This window comes from Misgurnus anguillicaudatus, chromosome 14, assembly GCF_027580225.2.
Source record: "Misgurnus anguillicaudatus chromosome 14, ASM2758022v2, whole genome shotgun sequence".
Lineage (NCBI taxonomy): Eukaryota > Metazoa > Chordata > Actinopteri > Cypriniformes > Cobitidae > Misgurnus > Misgurnus anguillicaudatus.
The window spans coordinates 25,021,643-25,049,270 of NC_073350.2; the positions used below are offsets into that span (position 1 = coordinate 25,021,643).

General features: G+C 39.4%; 2 protein-coding genes across 6 annotated transcripts; one reads left to right on the forward strand and one right to left on the reverse strand.

Moving 5' to 3' along the window:
• Positions 1 to 1,286: 1,286 nt before the first annotated feature.
• On the forward strand, positions 1,287 to 26,186 carry il1fma (interleukin-1 family member A). Of its 3 annotated transcripts, none has more exons than XM_055183835.2 (8): positions 1,287 to 1,710; positions 18,252 to 18,387; positions 18,868 to 18,974; positions 22,234 to 22,330; positions 23,345 to 23,681; positions 23,790 to 23,909; positions 24,234 to 24,376; positions 24,648 to 26,186. In XM_055183835.2, exons 1-8 carry the CDS (start codon positions 1,622 to 1,624, stop codon positions 24,873 to 24,875), a joined length of 1,257 nt encoding a protein of 418 aa, XP_055039810.2. In that variant the 5' UTR covers positions 1,287 to 1,621; the 3' UTR covers positions 24,876 to 26,186. The 3 variants fall into 3 exon arrangements, with proteins under 3 accessions (XP_055039810.2, XP_055039809.2, XP_055039812.2); XM_055183834.2 differs by having other exon boundaries at positions 1,288 to 1,710; positions 23,775 to 23,909; XM_055183837.2 differs by having other exon boundaries at positions 1,289 to 1,710; positions 18,306 to 18,387; positions 23,775 to 23,909.
• LOC129427387 (uncharacterized) lies at positions 4,720 to 12,392 on the reverse strand. 3 transcript variants are annotated; one of them, XM_073876135.1, is made up of 10 exons: positions 12,162 to 12,390; positions 11,824 to 12,000; positions 11,535 to 11,707; positions 10,724 to 10,939; positions 7,955 to 8,249; positions 7,606 to 7,739; positions 6,277 to 6,516; positions 5,861 to 6,022; positions 5,684 to 5,773; positions 4,720 to 5,048 (listed from the first exon to the last, which is right to left on the reverse strand). In XM_073876135.1, exons 1-10 carry the CDS (start codon positions 12,226 to 12,228, stop codon positions 4,938 to 4,940), a joined length of 1,665 nt encoding a protein of 554 aa, XP_073732236.1. In that variant the 5' UTR covers positions 12,229 to 12,390; the 3' UTR covers positions 4,720 to 4,937. The 3 variants fall into 3 exon arrangements, with proteins under 3 accessions (XP_073732236.1, XP_055039803.2, XP_073732237.1); XM_055183828.2 differs by having other exon boundaries at positions 4,720 to 5,011; positions 12,162 to 12,385; XM_073876136.1 differs by lacking the exon at positions 10,724 to 10,939 and having other exon boundaries at positions 4,720 to 5,011; positions 12,162 to 12,392.
• Positions 26,187 to 27,628: the final 1,442 nt, after the last annotated feature.

Consider the following 27,628-nt stretch of genomic DNA (forward strand, 5'->3'; position numbering starts at 1 on the left):
TAAAGTCTTCACTACATGATGTCATCAAAGTGTGGACTCTGAGGAGGACCACAAGTCTGGAGTGTGCCATTTGGGACAGGGCCATTGGGTTCATCAGAGAGATCGGTTGCCTCTCGATCCCATCCGTCATTTTTACGCTCCGAAGTGTGCTCATCAGCGCCCCCTTTGCACCCTTGATGCAGTCTTTGATGAGGCCCGCACTGCAGCTGGCTTCACCCATTTTACCAACCCAGAATTCCTTGCAAAAGAGCAATCAGATGGCGGAAGGGAGGAGTTAACACTGATGGATGGTTTCTCAATATCAGTGCCGGCTCGTGACTGCTCTTCCGAGGATGGGCTGATTCAAGCTAAGTGTTCGGATTGTCATATGTGTGGTTCCCAAAATATGTGTCATGAGTGTGGAGAGATCCTCTGTGCATCACATGTTTTGTCAAAATAAGTGTCTGCTGCACACGCGTCAAAACCATTTATGATAAAAGAGTCTGATTATTGTTGTTGTGACTACTGAGGTCAAGCACACCTGGATTAATCAGTTTGTTTGTGACTACTGAGGTCAGGCAGACCTGGATTAATCAGTTTGTCCAATAATGGCAGACAGGAAACAAGGAGCTGCCTGAAGTTCAGGAAGTAGTGCAGCTGGGCATAAAGCCTATTCCAAGTTCGCATCAAGACAAGTGTGTTCTTGACCGGCCATTTTATCGAGGATGCATCCAGAGATGAATTGTGCGGACTTATGACAAGTTTCTCATAATGCATTTCCCGTAGCATTACTCTTTCTGTGTCATAAAATGTAGTATAAAGTGCTGCTTAGGTGAGAATATAGATGAATAAACTTCAAATATTTGGTCAGTTAGTAAAGATAGCGCCTATTAAAATTTTCTTTTGGATATGTCAGTTCCAGGGAATCAGCGGGCGGTCAGCGCATGTGTCACAATTTGCTGCTGTCTCAGTGCAGCTCCAGTGTCTGATGGTCAAACATAAAATATTGCCTTTGGATATATCTAACCCATAATATGCCATTTTTTGTCTCGTCAATTTATTTCTCTTTATTATTTATATGAAGTTAGTCTGTTATTTGTTATTATCCTTTTCGCTGATGCTAAAATTAAGTTTCATTATATAGGCTATAATAATATATTCATAATATAATCTTAAAACTGTAGTTACTGTGCTTTAACTGGATTTTTAATTGGGTTTATTTCATTGTGTACAAACGTTTTGTTGTATTAAAATAAAATTGTTGTGTTTTATATACTTCATTTTGTAAAAAAAAAAAAAACATTAAAGCTAATCAGAATGCACGTTGCCTTAACCACATATTTCATATTTTCAAAACAAAAACAGGGTTTTTGCATTTTATATATTTCGTTATAAATACATTAAAATAAGAAAATCCAGCCCAGTACAACTCAGCTGTTCAATTTGCAATATAACCCGACTCGCGTCCTTTCGTTCCGTCCTCAGGGGTTCGTTCTACAGAGTCTGAACTTGCAAGTTCGAACTACGAAGGACGCAAGTTCGAACTTGTCGAAACTTAAAAAAACTTTCCTATTTCCGGTGTAACGCACGAGTCTGTCCCAAAAGTCTCCTGTGCGTCCTCGTGGACTCAAGGGTCCCTATAATGTCTGTGGACTCTGAGGAAGTCCACAAGTCCGGAGTGTGCCATCTGGGACAGGGTCAAACTAGCTACGCGAGTGTCACGAGCAGCAGGTAAGCTAAAACGGTTATACATGTGTCCTGCATGCTGCTACTCTAAAGGTTGCGACAGCGAGTTATGCTTAACTAAGTAGTTAACTTAATTTCAATGTACATCCCCGTGTTATTAGTTTGGAGAAATCTAGTGAAATGAAATCTAAGACCATGTCCTGTCCATCTCTAAATTGTATATCTGATTTCAAATTGTAATGGTAATTCTTTACGTGAATGTTTGATATTAATATTAACTTATAAATGCTGTATAAGTGCAGTTCATTATTAGGTTCATGCACATGTAGTTATACTGATTAAAGATCATGGGCGGGGAAAGATCTTTACAAAACTTCAAGTGTTTCATGCACCGTTAGGGTTAAGTTAGTTAAGTTACTCCTTTAAACGCAAAGTGCAGTAAACGCTGTCTCATTCACTAATAATTTTTTTTGTATTTATACGCAAAAACGTGAACTTCTCGCGAAAACTTTCCGCCTAATTCACAAAAAGTGAGTAATTATTATTTTTGGTTTGTGATATTTTTTTAGATGGCTGTTGAATAAATGTGTTATATTTTTTCTGCTGGAGCAGATTGGGAGGAAATCTGATGGTGCAGTATTGTATTTGCACTGTTCACTGGCATCACAAAAAAGTATTTTAAATTTGATGATGTCTGGAACAATTGTAGTTGCCTGATGAAGATCAGTTGATCGAAACGTTGCAACGCAACTTTCTTTAAAAAAAAAATTTCAGCAAGCAGATAGTGTGCGGGAATTGTTCCATATCACAAAAAAAGTATGAAATAAAATACAAATAAAATATGCCTATTTTATATTTGTTGTTTTTGACATGTAACATTAATAAATATGACACCTAAGATTAAGATAATGACATTATTTACATCCCCACCAATGTCAAAATAATTTGCCCTTGCTTTAGCTAAATGACTGTACTCATTAGTGTTCATAATGTATATTTGCAAAGAAAAGTTAATGGTTTTATTTATTACTGTTCATGTTCATTTAAAGAGGACTTATTCATTTGAGTAAACTTAATTCTTTACTTATGAGCAGTTTGTGGCCTAGTTGTATTTGGGTAATGTCAGCATGATAATGTTTGGCCCTCATAAGGGGACATTTTTTTCCGATCCGACCCTCAGCTTAATTAGATTTGACACCCCTGATATAGAGATTTAAAAAGTGAGGAGGGAAAGCATGATTTATCATTACGTGCATCTTCTTTATATGTGTAGAAAAAATAAGTAGGCTATAATAATGTATAATATAATGTATATAATAATAATAATATAGATCATGTATAATAATATATAATATAGAAAATATTATAATATAAAATATAATCATGGTCATTTTACATATATAAACATTATTATAGGCTACACATTATAATTATAGCCTAGTATTTGATTATAGCGTACGTGATTATTGTGTACGAGTGGTTTTAGGTTAAATTGAATTTTTGCGTATACATTTAGAATAGATTTTGATACACACGTTTTTGTTGAATCACAATTTGTTTGTGAAAACATCGGTACGCAGTACTACGCACATCTCATGCACAAATTTCTAATTGATCGTGAGGAATTCATAAAAAAAATTAAAAACACAACAGACAAACAGGTACTGCTTAACTTTTTTTTCGCCAGCATTTTTTTTTATGTTGCCAGTCAGCGCCAGCATTTTTATGATTTTCACTGCTGCAGGCTCCATGCAGCTCCAACCCAAAAGTCCTTGCGAAAGAGCAATCAGACAACGCTGCCCTACAAAGCCAAAGCGCAGTATGCATTTGGTCAAAACTGAGTTAAGGGTTGAAATGGGCTTTGTGAGATCTGTTATGTCTTGTGACAAAGTCTCTTGGTTCAATTTTGCCCCTTTCCTGAGAAAGATGTGTGCCAAAATTGCAGTGTTTGTTTGACTGGCTGGTGTAAAAACTTAAAGGGCATTTTTCTCAGTTTCAGTGTTTGCGTAGTTACTGCACTTAGCCATACCTTTGTAGGACAGGACGGATGGGAGGAGTTCCCACTGATGGGCAACTTCTCTTCTTATTTCCGGCGTGACGCTGTGTGAATGATTTATTTAGTTTGACTAATTCTCTTAAAGGTGCCATGGCATAATAATCTAACTTTTTCCATTTTTAAGTGCTATGATTGTGTCCCCAGTGCTTCTATCAATCTAGGAAATGTGAAAAAGATCAACCCAGTAACTTAGTTTTGGTAAACCATTTTCTACAAGCACATGAAAAAATAGGTTGTTGAAATTTGGCTCTCCTTATGATGTCATAAGGAGCTCTTATTATAATAATACCGCCCCTTAATCTGCATTATCCAATCACAGCACTGCTATTTAGTGCAGAGAGAAGGAAAAAATAATTCACAATTGAGTTTGAATTGCATCAAACCACCATTATTGTGATCCGTGTTTGCACTTCATCCGCTCATTTGCATTTTAAAGGACACACCCAAAACGGCACTTTTTTGCAAACACCTATGGCAATTTTAACATGCTATAATACATTATTTATATGGTATTTTGAGCTAAAACTTCACATGTGTACTCTGAGGACACCAAAGATTTATTTGACATCTTAAAAAAGTCTTGTGACATGGCCCCTTTAAGAACCGAGTCAAGTTGTGAGTCATTTGATTTGGGACAAAACTTGTGACTTAAAGGAACAGAATGTAAGAAATTTATATCAATTAATCATCAAAATGTCCCTGATATGTCACTACACATTAAGAAATCATTTTCATTTCAAACACTTATATCACTGACAAAAGTGGTCCGGGCAGGATATTGTCATTTAAAAAGTGGAATTGCAGCCCTCAACTGATGTTTATGTTGTCATTTTGTGTATTGGCCACCAGTTGTGTGATTGCAGTACCACTTTTAGCCACAAGTTTTGTGATTGCAGTACCAGTTTTGGCCACAATCCTACATACTGTTCCTTTAAATGTCTGCAGTATCTCTTGTATTCACACACTCGTGGCAGTATACAATAAGCTCCAAAACAAAACATAGTTCAGTCATTTATTTGTAATCATAAACTAAAAATGGGCTTCTATCCTTCACAATTGGCAGCTGGTCGAGGTTGAATGTATAGCATAATTTTTTAAATCTATTTGACATTAATGTAGATGTTACAGCCACATGAGACCGTGCATGTGTGAGATATACTCTTCAGTCCTTGTCTTTTCCATTCTTCCTGATGTACTCTCATCCAGTCCTCTGTGTTCATTTATGATGTTTTGAAATATGCGGATACTTGCGGCTTGGCCCCCGGCAAGGTTTAGAGCATGAGGTCCAACCTGTAGATATTTCATATGTATTTATTTTATACATATTCTAAAAGGAAACAAAGGCTATTGTCACAAATCAAAGCACACGAGAACATTGTGTAAAAACATAACAATCAGATTATGAGACTTAAAGGGGACAGAGAATGAAAAACCATTTTTACCTTGTCTTTGTTAGTCTACCCGCATTCACAAACATACACAAAGTGCTAGACATGCTTAACATCTCAGTCTCATAGAAATTCCTCTTTTAAAAAAATGTCAGCCAGAAAACAGCCCAATCTGAAAAACTGATGCTTATGGCATCACAAGCATCGAACTGCCCCTCCACTTTAAAATAATTGGCTACATTTTTTGAGTGGCAGCAAAGTCAGCCAATCAGTAATGAGATTGCAAGTTAAGCCAGGAGGGGGAGCCAAATAGTTGTTTAAAATCCCCCACCCTAATAGAGCTATCTGAGAGAGGTTTTTAGGAAGCTTCTAAGGCATTACAGACCCAAACAAAAAATTTTTTGTCTACATGTCACATCACAGAACAAGGATAAATACTCCGTTCAATCATTCTATGTCACCTTTAAGCAGCATGAATTTCACAGGCAGGGTTATTTGGCTCACAGAGCCACACAAAGGCTGTGTGTTTACTTTACACTATAACTCTTATTACATATCAGAAATGTAACTATACCTGAAGTGCTGCATACTGTCCCATCAGGTAAAGCGGACATTCAGGTGTCCACTGCAGTGATTTTGTTATACATGGCCAGCCCTCCAGAACCTGTCAATCAAGTTAGAAATGCTCTGATCACATAACAAAATCAAAACGAATGCAGACGTTTGAATCATTTCACACGTTATATCTCACTTGAATGGGGAATTTTCTCATGACGTCTGAGAGTAAAGGGTCTTGATTAACATTCAGTTTGCAGCCCGTTGCCAGCCAAATCTTTTCCCCGTTCCACTGTTCGCCATTGCACAGGGAAACCCTCCAACTCTGAGACCTATAGCACCATTTAGCCTCCGTCACCTTGAGGGGACATTAAATGTATGATTAAATTTATATACTTGAAGTATATTATTTCCATATTCCAATGTTTTTTTTTTTTGGACAAATATCTATGAAATCATATGCTTATTCTTTGGTTATATCATTGGCCTAAAAAAGCATAATGGTCCAACCTTTATGGCTGCAGTCATGAGATCACATGACCAGCTGAACACTACAAACTTTATCTTGGTAAATATCTCATGGGTATCTGTCCACCCTTGCCCGTACGTCACCTGGCAGTATGTTTTGATCAGAAGCTGTCCGCTTTGAATGAAAGGTTGAAGTTGTGTGTAGGCCTCTGGGGTCACCGCTCCTCCTTTCCTGGCTTGTTTGATCATTGCCAACCTCTTGTGAAGACTCCTTTCATTATAAAACTGCCTTAGGAAAGCCAGACCATCCATCTTGATCCCGTGCTCAATGTGTGAATAGCGTCCAATTAGACTCTCTATGTCCCCGACATCAAACTGCTTCAGCTATGCGACAGTAAACGTTTAAAACATACAGTTTTTTGTGTGCTTTAAAGGGGACACATCATGAAAATCTGACTTTTTCGATGTTTAAGTGTTATAATTGGGTGCTTCTATCAACTTAGAAAACGTGAAAAAGATAAAACCACTAACTTAGTTTTGGTAAACCATTCTCTGCAAGCATGTGAAAAAATAGCTAATTGGAATTTGGTTCCCCTGTGATGTCAGAAGAGGATAATACTGCCCCTTAATCTGCACTATCCAACCACGGCACTGCCATTTAGTGCAGGTATCAGCTCATTTGCATTTAAAGGGACACACACAAAAACTGCAAATTTTTGCTCACACCTACAAAGTGGCAATTTTAGCATGTTATAATAAATGATCTATATGGTATTTTGAGCTAAAACTTTACATACGTACTCTAAGGACACCAACGATTTACTTTACATCTTTAAAAAGTCTTGTGAAATGTCCCCTTTAACATGTCTATGCAATACTTGATTCTGATTGGTCAATCACATCATTCTATAGTCAGTTATTTTGGCATAATGGCAACTAAAAATTACGACTGACTGTATTTTTTTATCTCTGTACACAACACAATGAGCAGTGGCGGCCGGTGACTTCTTTTTTCTAGGGCGCTCGATGTGAAGTTCGTCACAACATGTATGTAGCCCGTCATGTGTGTGGTTTGTAATTTCAAATTATGTGTTCTGGGCGTCGAGTGAACCTATGTGCATCATGTGTCTTGTCAAAATAAGTGCCTGCTGCAGACGCGCCAAAAGATTATGATAAAAGAGGCGCTCGCGTTTGCCAGATACTTACATAATCTCATGCGTAATCAGAGTTTACTGTTAAGGGAGTCTCTTACTTTTTTTTTTACGTGAGCGTCTCTTTTATCATAAACGGTTTTGACGTTTGTGCAGCAGGCACTTATTTTGACAAAACACATGATGCACATGGTTCACAAGATGCAACAAACACATATTTTGAAAACACGAGCAACACACATGACACTTCGAACAAATATTTTGAATTTGCGCCCCTCGAAAGAGCAGTCACGAGCCGCCACTGACACTGGGTGTAACTTACCTGTAAGTGTTTTCGTAAGACCCAGGTCACATGACTTGCACCCTGCTTCAGAGCAATTGAGATAATGTGGGCGCTGGTTAGACCTCCACCCACCACCATCACTCTCTGACCCACATGACACACAGGTGGAGGCCCTGAGACAAAGTTTATTTAATATATTGCTCTGAGTAATCCTTTAGTATTTCTTCTGTGGGAGGAGGCAGACATCCAGGCTATAGCCTCATAATCTTATATCTTAATTTTACTCAGTCAAGGTTATGTTTTCACTGAATGTTCGTTACATTATGTGGGATGATTTTATCTAGCAAACAGTACAGTAAATCTCATTTGAATATCAACTTCAACGCACCTGTCGAGTGCTTATTTATTTCCTCATGTGTACAGAAGTTATGCATGAGTTGTACTGTGTGTTGTAGACTTCCCTCTGGGTAACTCTCCTGTATCGCCTCCACCCAAGATGGGATGTTTGCCATCTGTGCTCTGGAAGGCCCTGTCGCCATGACAACAGTTTTTGCCTCCACATTTTCCCCTGTGTTTAATGTCACGTTGAAAAACTTCACCTTGCTCTCATCCTCCGTAAGGACCGGAGTGATTCTGTCCGCTGTGGCTCTGATAAGGACACTGTCCAGGTCATATTTGCGTACCTGGATGGAAAGTAATCCTTAATTTTATCATTACAGTACACTCTTTTTACTATACAATATTTTGAGTTTGGTTTGTATCAAACATACAGCCTGCTATAATTTCTGGACTATAAGTCACACTTTTTCATTATTTATTTATTTTTAGCTGACGCTTTTATCCAAAGCAACTTACAATTGCTATTTATGTCAGAGGGCGCACGCCTCTGGAGCAACTAGGGGTTAAGTGTCTTGCTCAGGGACACAATGGTGTGTCACAGTGGATTCGAACCCGGGACTCTTACACCAAAGGCGTGTGTCTTATCCACTGCGCCATCACCACCCCTGTTTTCATAATTTCGTGGGTCCTGCGACTTATGTCAAAAATTAAAGGGGCGGTGAATTTGTCGATTTTATTGTTTTATACTGTTGTCTGATGTCTGTACTTATGATGTTCGTGTGGTTTTTTACATTCAAAAACATCAAAAGCAATAAGTAATACGCTATTTTGTAACATGGATTAGTGACTGTCTGGAGAAAAGGTTCGTTTGAAGGGGCGGGCCGCATTGAAGACCTAGACGTAAACGCCCACTGCAATGATTGGACAGCTTCATTCCTCTTTATTACATGTGGGGAAATGTTTTAAAAACATTAATGTGTAAAAATAGCAGCCGAACACATATATGTTTGAGCCACAAAAGATTCTGGGTGCTAAAGATGATACACATAAATGACAATACGTATAGTAAAGTATAAACAAAACTTTAAACTCGATGTGACTAAATTATCGTACACAACACAGTAAGCATGCATCAGAATATAAACTGCGGCTGATAAGTCCTCATCAATAACTTTGTATATTTCTATTGTGCTTGTTAGGTTGCTATCACATACACGTAACGTTACATACCACAATTATATGATAAAAAAAGCTTTGCTGAGTGTTTGACCTTTTAAACGCAACTTGCCTAAATTACCGTATACAACACAGTACGCGGGCATCAGAATCTAAATTGCGGCTGTTAAGTCCTTCCTTATCACTAACTTTGTATATTTCTACCGTTAAATTACAATCGTATTGTTAAGTGTTGTACCTTTATTATTTAATGTTTTTAGTAAATAAAAACAGTCAAACATACGTGTTTAGACACGGATGTTACAACATGACATATCAAGCGATCTCTTCTAACAAAGCAATAATGAAACGCAGTAACTTAAATAAAGTAAAATGTCTTACTTACTGTGTATACTGCTGTGTCATGTTTGTCAGATCCAATATTAGTGGTGCTTTTCCAGCATGAACGAATGCAAATCCAGCATCGACTTCTTTACAAATGAATCCGCGGTACACAAAGTAAACAAACACTCCTCACGCGAGCTGGAACTTCTTCAAAAACAAACTTTATCCACGCATTACTAATGTTACTTTCTGAGCCTCCGAGTTAAAGTTGTACAGCATCTATGTTCTTCCCAAGTTCCCATAGACGATTTCTCCCCAACCGAAAAACTGAAACTCCGTTTCCATGGTTACTCTATCATAACAGATCAACGTGTCAAGTATAAAGACATGTTTACTGATTATTGAGACACATGTGTGTCACGCGAAACTGTGGGGGGGGGGTTACAAAAGTGGTCGTTGTATTTGGCTCTGGGAAGGTGCTTCAATTCTACTTTGACGTCATATTTCTCTGAATTCCTCAATCGGTCGTAATACTTGCTTGGTGCCAAAAACTGTTATATTTCAGTAGCACTGACGTTTTCAGTTCTGAAACTTGCAGGATGTTCATTTAAGTATGATGACCTCTTATATAACAAATTTTCAAGTTAAAATTGAGTATTTGATTCACCGCTCCTTTCATTTATATGAACCAAGAGAAACCATTACCGTCTATAGCCGCGAGAGTCCGCTGTGTGCTGCTCTTGTATTTATGTAATTCAATGGATTCAGTGATGACTAGAATGAATGACTTCGGGAGCTTGGTGTACTTGATTTGATTTTCTGTATGCTATTTTGTTAGCTAAATAAATGTTAATGTTACGTTAACACACCTATTCAGCCTGCTGTTCTGTGTGCCTTTGTTTAGTTGAATAACTTGCCTTTCCAGATTAAATGTCTGTTCTTGGGCTTGAATTTTGTGAAATTACTTTCAAAACGCATTTTTGACTGATACGACTATACTCCGGAGCGACTTTTAGTCCGAAAAACATGGTATGTTTTCCTTATTTATTGACGTTGCTTATATAATAACAAATTGCTATTGTATTTAGGTAAAATAACAACATGCCGTCCATGCTCTGGGGTTATCTGTCCATGCTCTGAGCTGTTATCTTGCAGCTAAGAATTTAAAAGCTCAAATGTAAATTGGTTTACATAAAACTTTTCCAGTTTCCTATGCAAAGACAATGGACGAAATCATTCTCAATAGGAAAGCTGTCAAACATCCAAATTTTCTAGTTAGTCATTCCACACAATTCCTCGTGCATCATGCCCCCCAGACCTGCTCCTGGAAGAAGTCTATACTGAGCTGCGTTCCTGGCAGACTGAAGTACAGATTCTTCTGAAGGCCATTGGTTGCGCTTAGAAGCTTTTTGTCCCTCTTACCCAGGCGGTTGTCGTTAAAAAATGCATTCTCGTCCTGAATGTAAATTTGCTCGGGTAGACCGTGCAGCTCCTCCATCCGATTTTGCACCACCACAAACTCCTGCAAGGCTTTCTGGGATGGCACACAAGTGCAGGAACTATCAGTCCTTGAGGTTCTTGCTTGTTACCGCATTATGGTTTGAACATCGCAACATAACCAAATAGGTCTGCATAATATTCGTAAGCTGTGTTTGCCATGTAGCGATTATTAAAGAGAAAAAAAATTTATTCAAATAATGGTATGTTTAGGAACTATACAGTACTATACTATATTTGTTACTAAAATGTCTGTTACGTATAATATAATATTTCAATAAAACAGATAATGAGGTGTTAGTTCACCCAAAAATAAAACTTCTGTCATCATTTACTCGCTCTCATTTTGTTACAAACTTGTATACATTTCCCTTGTTCTGATGAACAGAAAGGAAGACACTCTGAGAAATGTGTGTAACCAAACCGCCCATGGACCCCACTCACTTCCACAGTATTCTTTTTTCCTACTATGGAAGCAAATGGGGTCCAAGAACGGTTTGTTTACAAACACCCCTCCAAACATGTTGTTTTCTGTTTATCAAAAAAAAAAGATATTTATGCAAGTTTGTAAGTAAATTATGACAGAATTTTCATTTTTATCTCTTTAAGCATGCTCTCCAATGCTGAATTACCTTATTGAATGGGTCGGTGTGCACAAGCATGTGTGATCGGAGATGTGGGATGCCCAGGGCAGTAAACTGACTTTCCCACAGAGATGTCCACCTTCCATATGAATCCACCACCTTGAAATGCAATGGAGGGCATGACAGATGTTTCCCTTTATTCTCTGTTTCTAACACCACCCCTGTTGAAAATATAAATCTAATCTGTTTTTGATGACAGGAGAGGATGAATGGAAAAATAATGATGCTCAGATTAAATTGTGATCAACCAAATAGTTTTTTTCTCTTCTTGACTTACTGGCTGGTTGTCTTTTTTTGTTTTTATGGCATCCACTTTTTGCTTTTGATTTGCTGAGTTGAATTCCTTGAAGTATCTCCGCATTAGATTGGCAGATAGGTTTGTCAGGGTTTAAGAGTAAAGTAGCGAGTGTTAGAGCATGAGGACCTCCACCAATTATTAACACATCCAACATTTCTGATATAAAAGAGAGAGAGAGAGAGAGAGAAAGAGAGAGAGAGGTTTAGTTAGTTATACAGTTATTTTTTCCACTGCTGTTTCTTGCACGCACAAAAAACATGATGTTAGAAAAGTTCCACAAAATAAGTCAACTTTAGAAAAATTAATTTGTTACTTACTGGATTTGTCGCCTGTTGCCTGAGTGCAGTCGCTTGAAGAGTACAGAAGGAGAAAGCTGTAAGACATAGAATTTTCGGTTTAGAAATAGTGTGGCACGTCACGTCCAGTCTATAGTTACCCTGGCTCATGATTGGCTGTCTAGAATAAGGGTCAGTCTCAGAATAACTCTGTCATGGAGTTGCATGGTATATTTTTAGCTCACAACTGTTATCGAAATAGGCCAGAACTCAATAACTAAAATAAATATACTTTTAGAAAATCAAATACAAAAGTTGTCACTGGGGCGGTTTGTAGGTAAAGGGTGCATATTAGGATCTTTTTTAAAGATTATCGTCCAAATGACAGCTTTTGTACCTTTGTTTTTGATTGTGTATAAAACATAACATTTAAAAATGTAATGTAGGGTAACCATACGTTCTTTCTTTCCTGGGCACGTCCTCTTTTTGGATCTTAAAAAATGCGTTTGGCTGAGATTCCTAAATTGCCCATAATATCTGGGATTTGGCTTTTTCTACAGTCACCATTCATTGTGTGCATTTTTGCGTTGTTTTGTTTTGAACTTTCCCTGTAGGTTCCATCTTCTTGCATGCTACGCTTGGTCACGTTGCAAACATTGGTCAAACTGCATCTTAAACATTACCCTGAGCTGTCATGAAGAAATGTAAAAAGTCTAAATGTTTTTGTTATGACAAAACCCTTTAAAATATTTATTCAAATAGCAGACACTTTTCAAAGTCTGTTTATATCAAACCAGATTTACAAATGAAGATACAACAAAGTCATTAATCTGGGTTCAGACGTCGTGCTCGGAAGACGGGTTCGGACGTCTGCCTGACTTTGGATTCAGATGTCTATGTTGGGTAGATCTCTGGCATCTGTTGGTACAGAAATGGACACTATGGTAAACCTTTGTGAGTAGATGGAGTACAATATTCGGATGATATAAACAATCAACTCATTGTTTAAATTGACAATTTGATCATTATCAACATGTTAACGTCAACATGTAGCATGCCTTTACTTGCGGTTATTCTCACTGTTGGGAATTTCCAACTGGTGTCTGTATTTACCATCAAATACGGAGATTAAAGTGATATTTCAGCATTTACCAATAAACTGTGAGTTCACGTGGGAGACGGAGTGAAAGTGGCGTCTAATAAATAACACATGCGTAACATTTCTTTTTCATTCTTAGTCACCACACATCAAAAAAACTTTTCTAACAAACACTACTAAACTGGAAACAGGAAAATGACTCAAATGACACTTTGACCTATGGAGACACATTTTTGCACTTTCATAAACGTGATTTATTGAGAAATTTGTCTGAAAGCCATATTCGAATGGGATATGGGTTTTAAAGATGATACATTAAATGTCAAAGAATGGTTGCGTTGTTGGTGCATGTATTTGTCACCATTATACCCTGCGTGTGTGAGAATGTGTCTATGTGGCATTTAGTATGCAATTCAACAATCGACAAATAACAATGTAGCCTTATTCATGAGAGTAAGAGCTTTCATTTGATATAAGACTTGCCCATGTTTGTCATATTTGATATTATGTAAATATTCAATGATTTAAAAAATATGGGGGGGTGATAGTGTAAATTGAGTGTAAATAACTTTTTTACAGTAAAATATATGTGAAAGTGATGCATATCTGCAGAAAGTAGAGATTCTAAGCTTTCAAACAGTATCTCATATGTGGTACTGGGTCCATGACAGACCATTAAATATTAAAGGAATATTTTATATTAAGTAATAATAAATAATTTTGGACCCGGTACAGGGTCCCAGAGTTAAATAAGTTAAACATTACCCTGAGCTGTCATGAAGAAATATATAACATTAATATAATTAATATAATAATAATATTTTTGTCATGACAAAACCCTTTAAAATATTTATTCAAATAGCAAATATTCAAAGTCTGTTTATATCAAACCAGATTTACAAATGAAGATGCAACAAAGTCATTAATCTGGGTTCAGAAGTCGTGTTTGGACGGCGGGTTTGGACGTGGGCCCGATGTTGGGTTCAGATGTCTATGTTGGGTAGATCTCTGGCATCTGTTGGTACAGAACTGGACACTATGGTAAACCTTTATGAGTAGATAAAGTACAATATTCGGATGTCGGACCGACGTTGGGTTCGGACGTCAAACCGAAGTTGGGTTCGGACGTTGACCCGACGTTGGGTTTGGACGTCGACCCGATGTCTATGGGTTCAAGAATAACAAAATACTGGCCATTTGAAACTCGAAAGTCATCACTTTAATTTGTCCCATTGTTTTCCATTTCGCCCATTGCGGGTGGTAAAACCCCTGTGTGCTTTGTTCACTTGTAGTTAAGCAATTAAACTAAATGTATATTACAATTTCAAGAATGTTTTTTACTCTGCACATCGCCTGAGGAAATCCGAAGTTGCGTCGAGGGGAACCAATAAACTGACAGCCGCGACAGCGGAGATTGTCACGTACATACAAAAGGGTATTGGATAAAGCTTGTGTCCGACCTGCAGCTATCATTCTGGCTTTGTGTGATGTCAGCCAGCGAGTCCTCTGATTCTGACCTTGTTCTTTTACTACTCAGAGTCTAAAACAAGGAGGGCATATTAAGTGTTCATAGTATTTTCATTTTAACCGAGCAGCTATGGTTGCGCGTTTCACACACAAACAAACACCTCTCCAGACCACGTTGACACTGACTGACAGCAGCAGCAAAAGTGACGCATGCGCTTTTAACTTTTAAAACTCAAGGGGGGATGGGTAATGTAGTCTCTACTCTCGGTGGGACGAATTAGGAAGCGTACATTATGAAGGGCGCTCTGAAAAGCGGCAGCGAAGCCAAAGGAATAAATTAAACCTCTGATTTAAACAGATGTGTAAATGAGTGTTCCGGTACGCTAAAAGCACGTTCTGGCGCACGGAGAGGTGGTGGTACACTCAAGAGCTATTTTTGGAAGTGGCGGTACTGAGTACCGGCGTGTACCGGCCCACTTAAAGCACTGGTTCGGACGTCAATCCGAAGTTGGGTTCGGACGTCAGACCGGCGTTGGGTTCAGACATCTATGTTGGGTAGATCTCTTGCATCTGTTGGGTTTGGACGTCAGTCCGACATTGGGTTCGGACATCAGGCCAACGTTGGGTTCGGACATCAGGCCAACGTTGGGTTCGGACGTCAGGCCGATGTTGGGTTCGGACGTCAATCCAAAGTTGGGTTCAGACGTCAGGCCGGCGTTGGCTTCAGACGTCTATGTTGGGTAGATCTCTGGCATATGTTGGGCGTTGGGTTCGGACGTCAGACCGGCGTTGGATTCGGACATCAGACTGACGTTGGGTTCGGATGTCTATGTTGGATAGATCTCTGGCATCTGTTGGTACAGAGCTGGACACTATGGTGAACCTTTATGAGTAGATGAAGTACAATATTTGGACATCAGACCGATGTTGGGTTCGGACTTCGGACCGATGTTGGGTTCGGACTTCGGACCGACGTTGGGTTTGGACGTCAGACCTGCCTTGGGTTCGGACGTCAGACTGGCGTTGGGTTAGAATGTCAGACCGGCGTTGGGTTCAGATGTCTATGTTGGATAGATCTCTGGCATCTGTTGGGTTTGGACATCAGTCCGACATTGGGTTCGGACATCAGACCAACGTTGGGTTCGGACATCAGGCCGATGTTGGGTTTGGACGTCAATCCAAAGTTGGGTTCAGACGTCAGACCGGCGTTGGCTTCAGACGTCTATGTTGGGTAGATCTCTGACATGTACAGAGCTGGACACTATGGTGAACCTTTGTGAGTAGATGAAGTACAATATTTGGATATCAGACCGATGTTGGGTTCGGACGTCGGACCGACGTTGGGTTTGGACGTCAGACCTGCCTTGGGTTCGGAAGTCAGACCGGCATTGGATTCGGACGTCAGACTGACGTTGGGTTCAGATGTCTATGTTGGATAGATCTCTGGCATCTGTTGGTACAGAGCTGGACACTAAGGTGAACCTTTGTGAGAAAAATGAAGTACAATATCCACTAGAGGGCAGCATAGACATGTCTACACTATTTGTCATTTTGAGATTGCTAGACCTACAAGAGGATAAGAGGTTGGGTGTCAATTTTTCTGTTCCTCCAACCTTTGGGTGAACTTCTGGGTGAAGTAAATCCAAATAGATTTATTACTTCTTCTACAGTCTGCTTAGTTTATTAGATTGAATATCTGTTCCAGCTAATTAATCGTTTATGAGAAACCTGTCATAGAGGAAGTATACAGTATACTGTACAGTTAGTACGAGTTGTTCCTCACTACCACACACCTGAGCTTATACATATGATTAGGAACTTTTCATACGATTGGGGATTAAAGATGTCTCATGAAGTTCTTCTTTGTCAACAATTATTGAGTCATTGTGAAATGACTGTTGTTTTTATTGTATAAAGGTACACCTATATCCGCTTCTGGAGTTCCACATTGGTGACATTACCTCACACAGAGGCGTATGGCCATTCAGAAATTAGGCAATACTTAGTTGTTATTGAAACTTCAATATATAGAAGTAAAAATGAATTAAATGATTGTGTACTGGCTGGCTTTGTATAAAATGCTGACATAGCTCATGTATTTACATTTTAACAAACAACTCATTGTATATATTGAAAATTTGATCATTATCAACATGTTAACATCAACATGTAGCATGCCTTTACTTGCTGTTATTCTCACTGTTGGGAATTTCCAACTGGTGTCTGTATTAACCATCAAAATACTGAGATTAAAGTGATATTTCAGCATTTACCAATAAACTGTGAGCTCACGTGGGAGACGGTAGCGAGTGACAGTGGCGTCTAATAAATAACATTTCTTTTTCATTCTTAGTCATCACCACACATCAAAAAACCTTACAAACACTACTAAACTGGAAACAGGAAAATGACTCAAATGACACTTTGACCTACGGAGACACGTTTTTGCACTTTCATAATGAGAAATCTGTCTGAAGGCCATTTTCGAATGGCATGTGGTTTTTAAAGATGATACATAAAATATCAAAGAATTGTTGTGTTGTTGGTGCATGTATTTGTCACCAGCGAAATGCAACGCTCAACATGACAGTTCTGGCAACACGAGTTAAAGCCACTAGCGGTTACTCATCTAGAGTAGCATTTAGGGCGAGAGGAAGTATCACATCATGATGTAACTTGCCTGTCCCTGCAAAAAACAAATAATAGTCAGGCCGGTTGAGTGAGAATGTTTGTGTGAAACGTGATTATACCCACTTTTGCTACAAGAACGGGGCTGTAGGCATTTTTTTTTTTTTTGGGTTGTTTATATTCTCAAATTTGGTTATGTTTCAAAATTCTGTACTATTTTCAGGTAGGTTAAATCAAAATGCAATGAATGTGTTGCTATCACATGCTGTGTGTAGTGTGTGTTTTTTTTTTGTGGTGGTGGTGAGAAAATGAAGTGAAAGGCTAATACTTAAGTGGTAACCTGTGTGCAACAGGAAAACCACAGTGATACGTGGGTAAAGTGTAGTGCAACAGAGCCTTAGCAAATTTGTCACAGTAAAATTAATGCTAAAATTAAAGCGAATAAAATACAATAACTAATCTGAATTACTGAAGCAATATTTATTACTTTGTGCGCCAGACTGAACTTCACCCTTTTAAGTGAATACACAATAATCAGTTTTTTATAGGACTAAATAATGAAATATACTGAATGACCTGATCATGATGAGAACACAACTTAAGCAAAAAAATGTATTTGGTTTCCCTGTAGCCAATTAGTTACTTCCTCTTTTATTCATTTGATCATACAGTTGGGGTTTGTTCAATGAGGGGGCATGTGCATGTTATGTGTCATTGTCTTTTGTCCAAACTTGTAAAAATTATATGTTACCCGGAAAAAGAAATTGAGTAATATCATACTGAGTAGGTGACAAAGACACTTATATTATATTATAATATGTATAACATGAAATGTTTAGCAAAAAGTTTCTTTATGGTCATGCTTCATAGAGCAGATTTGTTATATTCCTTCCCCATGCGATCCTTCCCCTACAATCTAAACACTTCTGCTTCTTTAGAAACACCTCACACTTTGGTGAAGTGACATCACAGCTTGGCTTCCTCTCTTTAAGCGACAGCAGAGTTCTGAAAAGGCAGCACTTCGGAGTCTCTGACAACTCTGTGATCCGAGATAACCTCAACATGGCCACAAAGGTAAGCATATTTGTGTGTGATATTTTTTTTAACAAATTTCTGAACATACTGATATTGATCACTTTGTACTTATTTGATGAGTTGTGATGGTGTAATACCATGCTGTTGATCAGTGGTCTCTAACATGGTGCCCGTGGGCACCAGGTTGCCCGCACGGAGTCTGTGAGTTGCCCGCCAAAGCACATTCTATTAAAAGCCTCAATTTTTAATATTGATTTATTACATGTTTTTTTATAAAAGCTTGTTTTTTTATGTATGTTACATTTTTAAAAGAATGATAAATCAAATCAACAAGTAAAATAGGATAAAATTTACAAGTAAAATAAAACTTTTTGAGTAGACTATATCAAAAAAGTAGCCCTCCAGATTGTTTGTCCATTTACTCATGAAAAGGTTGGAGACCGCGGCTGTAGATGCTTTGAGGAAAACAGTTCTTAACGGCTATTAAATAATTGCTGGACATGTTATGTGATCTTTCAGGGCATATCTTTCAGCGGAGGTGTTACACTGCGTCACACTGAGCAAGATGGGAAACATTCTTATGAAGTGAAAAACTTTATAAGTTTAGACAAAGGATTTTTTGCAAGGTGGGGTGTCTATCTATCTACCTGTCTGTCTGTCTGTCTGTCTGCCTGCCTGCCCGTCTATCTGACTGCCTGTTTATCTCACTGCCTGTCTATCTGACTGACTGCCTGCCTATCTGACTGACCGACTTCCTGTCTATCTGACTGACTGACTGACTGACTGCCTGTCTATCTGCCTGCCTGTCTGTCTTTCTGACTGACTGACTGCCTGCCTGTCTATCTGCCTGTCTGTCTCCCTGTCTATCTGACTGCCTGCCTACCTGTCTATCCGACTGACTGCCTGCCTGTCTATCCGACTGACCGACTGCCTGTCTATCTGACTGACTGCCTGCCTGTCTATCTGACTGACTGACTGCCTGTCTATCTGACTGACTGCCTGTTTATCTGACTGACTGACTGCCTGTCTATCTGACTGACTGCCTGCCTGTCTATCTGACTGACTGACTGCCTGTCTATCTGACTGACTGACTGACTGACTGACTGACTGCCTGTCTATCCGACTGACTGACTGACTGACTGACCGACTGCCTGTCTATCTGACTGACTGATTGCCTGTCTATCTGTCTTTTTGACTGCCTGCCTGTCTATCTGACTGACTGACTGCCTGTCTATCTGACTGAGCCTGTCTATCTGACTGACTGACTGCCTGTCTATCTGACTGACTGCCTGTCTATCTGACTGACTGATTGCCTGTCTATCTGACTGATTGCCTGCCTGCCTGTCTATCTGACTGCCTGCCTACCTGTCTATCTGACTGACTGACTGACTGACTGACTGACTGCCTGTCTATCCGACTGACTGACTGACTGACTGTCTATCTGACTGCCTGACTTCCTGTCTATCGGACTGACTGACCGCCTGTCTATCTGCCTGTCTATCTGACTGACTGACTGCCTGTCTATCCGACTGATTTACCGACTGCCTGTCTATCTGACTGACTGACTGCCTGTCTATCCGACTGACTGACCGACTGCCTGTCTATCTGACTGACCGCCTGCCTGTCTATCTGACTGCCTGCCTTGTCTGTCTATCTGACTGACTGACTGACTGCCTGCCTACCTGTCTATCTGACTGACTGATTGCCTGTCTATCTGACTGATTGCCTGCCTGCCTGTCTATCTGACTGCCTGCCTACCTGTCTATACTGACTGACTGACTGCCTGTCTATCTGACTGACTGACTGACCGACTGCCTGTCTATCTGACTGACCGCCTGCCTGTCTATCTGACTGACTGGCTTCCTGTCTATCCGACTGACTGACCGACTGCCTGTCTATCTGACTGACTGACTGTCTGTCTATCCGACTGACTGACCGACTGCCTGTCTATCTGACTGACTGACTGCCTGTCTATCCGACTGACTGACCGACTGCCTGTCTATCTGACTGACTGACTGACTGCCTATCTGACTGACTGACTGACTGCATGTCTGTCTGTCTGTCTGTCTTTCTGTCTGACTGACTGACTGACTGCCTGTCTTTCTGACTGACTGCCTGTCTTTCTGTCTGACTGACTGTCTGCCTGTCTTTCTGACTGACTGCCTGCCTGTCTATCTGACTGACTGCCTGCCTGTCTAACTGACTGCCTGTCTATCTGACTGACTGTCTATCTGACTGACTGCCTGTCTCTCTGACTGACTGATTGCCTGTCTATCTGACTGATTGCCTGTCTATCTGTCTGCCTGGCTGTCTGTCTATCTGACTGCCTACCTGTCTATCTGACTGACTAACTGACTGACTGTCTGTCTGACTGACTGACTGCCTGCCTATCTGCCTGCCTGCCTGTCTATCTGACTGACCGCCTGCCTGTCTATCTGACTGCCTGCCTGCCTGTCTATCTGACTGACTGCCTGTCTATCCGACTGACTGACTGACTATCTGACTGACTGACTGCCTGCCTGTCTATCTGACTGCCTGCCTGTCTATCTGACTGTCTGCATGCCTGTCTATCTGACTGCCTGCCTGTCTATCTGACTGACTGACTGTCTGTCTATCTGTCTGTCTGCCTGCCTTTCTATCTTTCTGAATGCCTGCCTGTCTCTCTTACTGACTGACTGCCTGTCTGTCTATCTGACTGACTGCCTGCTTGTCTATCTGACTGACTGACTGCCTGCCTATCTGCCTGCCTGCCTGTCTATCTGACCGACTGCCTGCCTGTCTATCAAACTGACTGCCTGCCTGTCTATCAAACTGACTGCCTGCCTGTCTTTCTGCCTGCCTGCCTGCCTGTCTATCTGCCTGCCTGCCTGTCTATCTGACTGACTGCCTGTCTATCTGACTGAATGACTGCCTTTCTATCTGACTGACTGCCTGCCTGTCTATCTGACTGCCTGCCTGTCTATCTGACTGTCTGCATGCCTGTCTATCTGACTGCCTGCCTGTCTATCTGACTGTCTGCATGCCTGTCTATCTGACTGTCTGCACGCCTGTCTATCTGACTGCATGCCTGTCTATCTGACTGCCTGCCTGTCTATCTGACTGTCTGCATGCCTGTCTATCTGACTGTCTGCATGCCTGTCTATCTGACTGCATGCCTGTCTATCTGACTGACTTCCTGTCAATCTGCCTGCCTGCCTGTCTATCTGACTGCCTGCAGGTCTATCTGACTGCCTGCCTGTCTATCTGACTGACTTTCTGTCTATCTGACTGACTGCCTGTCTATCTGCCTGTCTGCCTGCCTGTCTATCTGACTGTCTGTCTGACTGCCTGTCTGTCTGTCTGTCTGACTGCCTGTCTATCTTCCTGCCTGTCTTTCTGACTGCCTGCCTGTCTGTCTATCTGACTGCCTGTTTATCTTACTGTCTGCCTGCCTGTCTATCTTCCTGCCTGTCTTTCTGACTGCCTTCCTGTCTATCTGACTGACTCCCTGTCTATCTGACTGACTGCCTGTCTATCTGACTGACTGCCTGTCTATCTGACTGACTGTCTGTCTATCTGACTGACTGACTGCCTATCTATCTGACTGACTGACTGCCTGCCTGTCTATCTGACTGACTGACTGTCTGTCTATCTGACTGACTTCCTGTCTATCTGACTGACTGTCTGTCTATCTGACTGACTGCCTGCCTGTCTATCTATCTGAATGCCTGCCGGTCTATCTGACTGACTGACTGCCTGTCTGTCTATCTGACTGACTGCCTGCCTGTCTGTCTATCTGACTGACTGCCTGGCTGTCTACAGTATCTGACTGCCTGCCTGCCTGTCTATCTGTCTGACTGACTGACTGCCTGTCTATCTGGCTGACTGCCTGCCTGTCTGTTATAGAGAGGGAGATAAAATCCTGAAGATAAACCAAGAAAAGATTGAGGATGTAACACCAGACATGTTGGCTAATATGCTGATTGCAGGATCCGCCATGTTGGTAGGTACAGAATTTAATCGTACACATAACCACATTTACACATACAGTATACTTACACTGTCTTCTGTTGAGTGAGTTCAGATCTTTGAACAATTCATTTCTTGTTCACATCAGAGTTTCTTGTTGATATAAAGTGGACATTAAAATCTTTTCCCATGTTTAAGTGGATGTTTCTATAACTGGGTTCCCAATGTTTTTATCAACCTAGAAAACTTGAAAAAGGTCAACCCAGTAACTTAGCTGCCATTGCAATACAATTGAATTCACGACCAATCAACAATCAAGTTTGGGAGCATACAGCATGTGCAGTTTGCCCACAGCACAATCACAACCATTTTTAATTTTTTTTTTGTACTAGACGAATGTCACAATCCTGAACAGCTTGTAAGAATACATGCTTGTGGTGTTAGGGGAATACATAATAGAGGAAATAGAAGAGTCAGAGAAATCAGAGTCACAATTTTGGATCATGTCATAAACCATTTATGTTCTATTTATTGAATTTACATATTGAGGCAAAAAAATGATAAACTCAAAGTGTACACTGCAGTCTCCATGTTCACCAAATCACCAACAGCAATATATTAATAATTCGTAAAAAATCGATGTACATGAGTCCATGTCGGGTCATCTAGGATTTTGTTATGGAGATAAAAATTAGGATTGAGTGTTTTTGGTAGTTTTGCATTATGATACAATTGCATACAGTAAGCTTTATTTTTTGTTATTTCCCTATGGCATTTGAGATCGAATGACATAAGATTTTGTTATTTTGATGACACTGACATGAAAAATGACTCAATGTGTTTGAGAAATGCTTCAAAGCAACTGAAAAAACTATAAATGTGACCGGAAGATAGAGAAGTGAAAGTGAACGTTTCACCGTGGGCTCATCAGGAGATATCAGGAAATTGATCACATGGTATTTTGTGTGTGGGTGATTTAGGAATAGGACATGTGAACTAGATTTTCATTTTCCTGAACTGTGCTTAAGTATATAGTCTCTCATATTAGACTTTACATCAACCGACCAGACCGAAAAGAGAAGAGTGTTCATCGGAGGAGATCCAGGCCTTTAAGAAGGAGCCAATGATGATGAATTTCTGCCTGAAGATGGTGAGAGAGGAAGATCTGGATATCGAGGGGGACCATGAACAACCACTTCCAGAATATGAGTGGGAAAAGTGCGTAAAAGAAGACAATCTGCTTTTCGTCTCCATGGCCGAAACAAGCTTAACGCTGGTTGTTGGTCGAGGCTGCGACCCAGCACACCCTTGTTACAACTGCGGAAGAACGGACTGCCAAATTAATGACGTTGTTGTCGTACCTGAAAGAGCTGAGATTGCCTTTAGTAAGTCATCATTGAAATGCTAGAATTAAAATGTGATTTTTTTTAATATGCATATGACTTTTATAAACTTATATGTTTTGTTTAACTGTTCAGCTGGCATTGTTTCAGATGGATCACAGATTGTGACTTACGGTTTTACACGGGATAATTTGTTTCTGAAGAGTTACTTAATAAACAAGTATATCACCCCATGGAAGGAGGAGTTGTTATTGAAAAACACCATGTCAGGTTTGTCTCAAATAATGTAAATTTGATGTTTGATATTTTGTTTTAGTTTCAGGTAGTCTAACTAACACTACCTAGCTAACATTTCCAGGTTAGCGGTTACTGTACGCCAGTGGTTCTCAATCCTGGTCCTCTGCACATTTTGTATGTCTCCCTTGTTTAACACAGCTGATTCAAATCATCAGCTCATTAGCAGAGATCTCATTGTCTGTCAGATAAGAGAGACATACAAAATGTGCAGAGCAGTGGGCCTCCAGGACCAGGATTGAGAACCACTGCTGTACGCTGTTCAAGCTCTTGTTTTATAAAGCTTTGTTCTTTTTTCAGCAAAAATCACAATCTACTATTACAAGTCGAACATACCGGACAAAGATGCGGGTCTTCCAGTAGTGCTGAACTTTACTGGCACCAATAATTTCTTCCGCTGTTCCACCAAGAAAGGGGAAAATGAGAAGATTTTAGAAGTTGTGGTTAGTTTTCATTCATTTTTGCTAACCTGTTCTAGTAACAGGTCTTTTTTATGCATTCGTGCACCACATAAATGATACATTTATATATTTTAAATGTTAAAACAAATTGTGTGCAAATGCTGAGACACTTGTATTGATAATGAAGTAATGTTTGCTAAATTGCATGTCGGTATTGATTTCTGGAAACGTTGTGTAGTTTCTAAAGTAGATCATTTTCATGTGAAATTCAGTTTAAAAAACTCCTGCTAAACCAAAGTCTCATATATTTTAGAGCCATAACAGACAAGACCTGAAAAACATCTGTGCAGATGACCAAGAAAAATGGTCCCTGGTGTTTTACATGTCTTCTTCACCGGGCGATCTCAGGCGCTTCGAGTCCGCTCTTCACCGAGGTTGGTTTATTTCCACACAGGTTTTAAACTGTGATAAAGTTGATATGCGGGAGGAAAATGATTCGGAGGCAGTTAAGTTTTATTTTGTAATTGAGAGTCAGAAATAAAACATAAGAGGTTGTATCAGAAGATGCTTCTGATAGAAATGCATTCAACGTGGAACAGTGACAGAAAGACTTTTAATATTAAGTAAGGAGGATCAAATCCTTGACGAATAGGAAATTTGTTTATCATTTTTTGTTTACACAAAGTAACTTTGCTATTCAGTTATGAGCTATTATCATTATTTGCTGTTTTTATAGTCAATATCTTGAGGAGAAAAATGTAACTTGAACCTGACATATTTTGTTTCCATATTATTAGTGATGACCTCACAAACTTATTCAAGCTGATGTGAGCGACCCTAATGTGTCATTAATAAGATGATAAATTCTTTGCAATGTCAAATATGCACTCTTAAAAATGATTCCCAAAATGTTCTATAAAAAAACTTGAACATTATTAAGAAAAACCTGTCTGACGCATTAAAGTGTGGCTTTAGATACTGTAAGGTAAAAGAGAAGTGGTGGTTGAGACCCTTTGACTGAAAATGTATTTGAGGAACCAAAAAATGCTTCTTTCGCAAAGAACCCTTTTTATAACCTTTATTTTTAAGAGTGTATACGTGATGAACTGTTTTAAAAAAAGTGCAACATTTCTTTATTGATAAATTTGGACTGAAGAAGTTAAAGGAACAGTATGTAGGATTGTGGCCAAAACTGGTACTGCAATCACAAAACTTGTGGCTAAAACTGGTACTGCAATCACACAACTGGTGGCCAATACGCAACATGACAACATAAACATCAGTTGAGGGCTGCAACTCCACTTTTTAAATGACAATATCATGTCCAGACCACTGTTGTCAGTGATATAAGTATTTGAAATGAAAATGATTTCTTAATGTTCTTAATTTGTTGTATCAGCTAATGGGGATCCTAATAAAATAAATAAATGTCTAATGACGTATCAGGGCCATTTTATGATTAATTGATATAAATTTCTTACATACTGTTCCTTTAAGTTTGTTTCAGTTTAAAAATACAGCCTTCTCCAAAGAATGCACTTAAATGTGTTTAACTGCTATTGCAGTAGTGAGTAGATATGTATCATACTATTAGCTAAAATGTTTTTTACCCTGCTATTCATATGCATATGTGTGTCATTTTTTTTACATTGAATTGATATTTTTAACCAATACATGTAATTGTTTTTTTATTGCTATATGACCATTTTCATGATTACGTTTTTATAGCACTGAAATATAAAATCCAGAAAAACATTTACTGTGTGTCATTCCTTACATTTTATATTGTTAAGCGAATTTTTATTTTTACTTTTAAGCATCATGTATCTTTGTAATCTCAATAAAATAAATAAAACAAAACGTTGGTGTCTTGAAGAGCTGCTGTGTTTTTGCATAACATTTTTTGTTACTAAAGTAAGCCTAGTTTTATGCAGCAGGTAAAATAAGCATTGAACACCATTTTTTTTTAGTAAAAGTGCTACTACTGACATGGTAACAATCCACAATGCAAAGAAAGATGTCCATACAATTAAGTTATGTGTAATCATGTTAAATGACACAGAAGTGTTGGACTGCTGATGAAAAGCAGGTGCAGAAAGGAATGGAAAGCCAAGACAGTAAGTAATAAAAACAAAATCCTGCCACGTGTCAATGGACATAAAAAAGCTGGTTCAGTCCCAACTGACAGCCTATAAAATAGTTACTCATTAGGTGTCATGCAAGAAATGTCTCATGATGGGTTAACCCTAACCCAAACACACAGGCAGGGAAACTTTCGCTTGGTTTCAGAGAAAGAAAATTAAGCTGCTAGAATTGCCCAGCCAATCACCTGACTTGAAAGTCTGTGGAAAGAACTAAAGATCAAAATTTTGGCTGTCAATGAAAGTCTATAGACATCAAATCTTAGGCTACTTAAAAATAGATTATGTGTGTACGCTAAGAAAGTGTAAGAGAAATGAAATGAAAGCAAACACATTAAACATCTGTTGACTTTGTTACAGACAGTTATTTAGGCAAAACCGCTAAAGGCTATTTAGGGTAAAAGTAGGTCACTCTAGACCAGTGGTTCTCAAACTGGGGGTCCTAAGATTGTGCTTGGGGGCCCCAGTTTTAAAAAAATTTATAAAATACATTAAGTTATTATGAATTCTGTGTAATTAAACCTCAGAAAATTAAGGCTATTAACCAACAGCACTACATTGTATATTTTTTTAAGTTTTGTTTAATTAAAATTTTATGTTTTAGCACGTTTTGTGTCATACATTTTCTTAGGGGGGTCAAAAAGGGCACAAGTGGGGCCCACTGTACACAAGGGGGCCGCACACCAAGCGTGCCGCACAAGCCCTGAAAAGTGAAGCCAAAACGTCTCGATCGCCCCCCAGTGACCGGTCCCAGTATAGGTCATAAAGCCCGCCTCCCCATGTTATTCAATGGGACTTGAGACCAACTAAAAAAATTAATTACACTTCAATTATCTTTTTTCCAAAGCTGGTTTCTGTCATTTACTGTAGTTTTTATCACGCTGATGTAAATTCAAATGTTTGTTTTTAAAATAGATTTGTGTTTAGTTAGTTATTTAATGATATAAAAACGGTGGTGTCACGTCATGATTGACAGCTGTGATATCGTGTGATATGCGCATTCTACGAGAGCGAGGGCGGGGTTTTGACTTCGCCTTCCCTTCCTGCTCACTACTGCGCAGGACTGGTCCCGAAATCGCTATTGCGCAGACTCAAGACCCAAGATGTCAGCGCCATATCGGGACACTGGCGGCTTCACTTTTCACCAATGGAA

What these genes read in the sequence shown, in the direction of transcription:
- il1fma (XM_055183834.2), top strand. Translation starts at nt 1,622, where the DNA reads ATGTCTGTGGACTCTGAGGAAGTCCACAAGTCCGGAGTGTGCCATCTG. An exon ending in AAGAGCTGAGATTGCCTTTA is followed by an intron (nt 23,682 to 23,774) that starts GTAAGTCATCAT and finishes TTAACTGTTCAG; the next exon opens with CTGGCATTGTTTCAGATGGA. An exon ending in ATTGAAAAACACCATGTCAG is followed by an intron (nt 23,910 to 24,233) that starts GTTTGTCTCAAA and finishes TTCTTTTTTCAG; the next exon opens with CAAAAATCACAATCTACTAT.
- LOC129427387 (XM_055183828.2), bottom strand. Translation starts at nt 12,228, where the DNA reads ATGTCTTACAGCTTTCTCCTTCTGTACTCTTCAAGCGACTGCACTCAG. An exon ending in GGCAACAGGCGACAAATCCA is followed by an intron (nt 12,001 to 12,161) that starts GTAAGTAACAAA and finishes CTTTTATATCAG; the next exon opens with AAATGTTGGATGTGTTAATA. An exon ending in GACAGTATGCAGCACTTCAG is followed by an intron (nt 5,012 to 5,683) that starts GTATAGTTACAT and finishes AAATATCTACAG; the next exon opens with GTTGGACCTCATGCTCTAAA.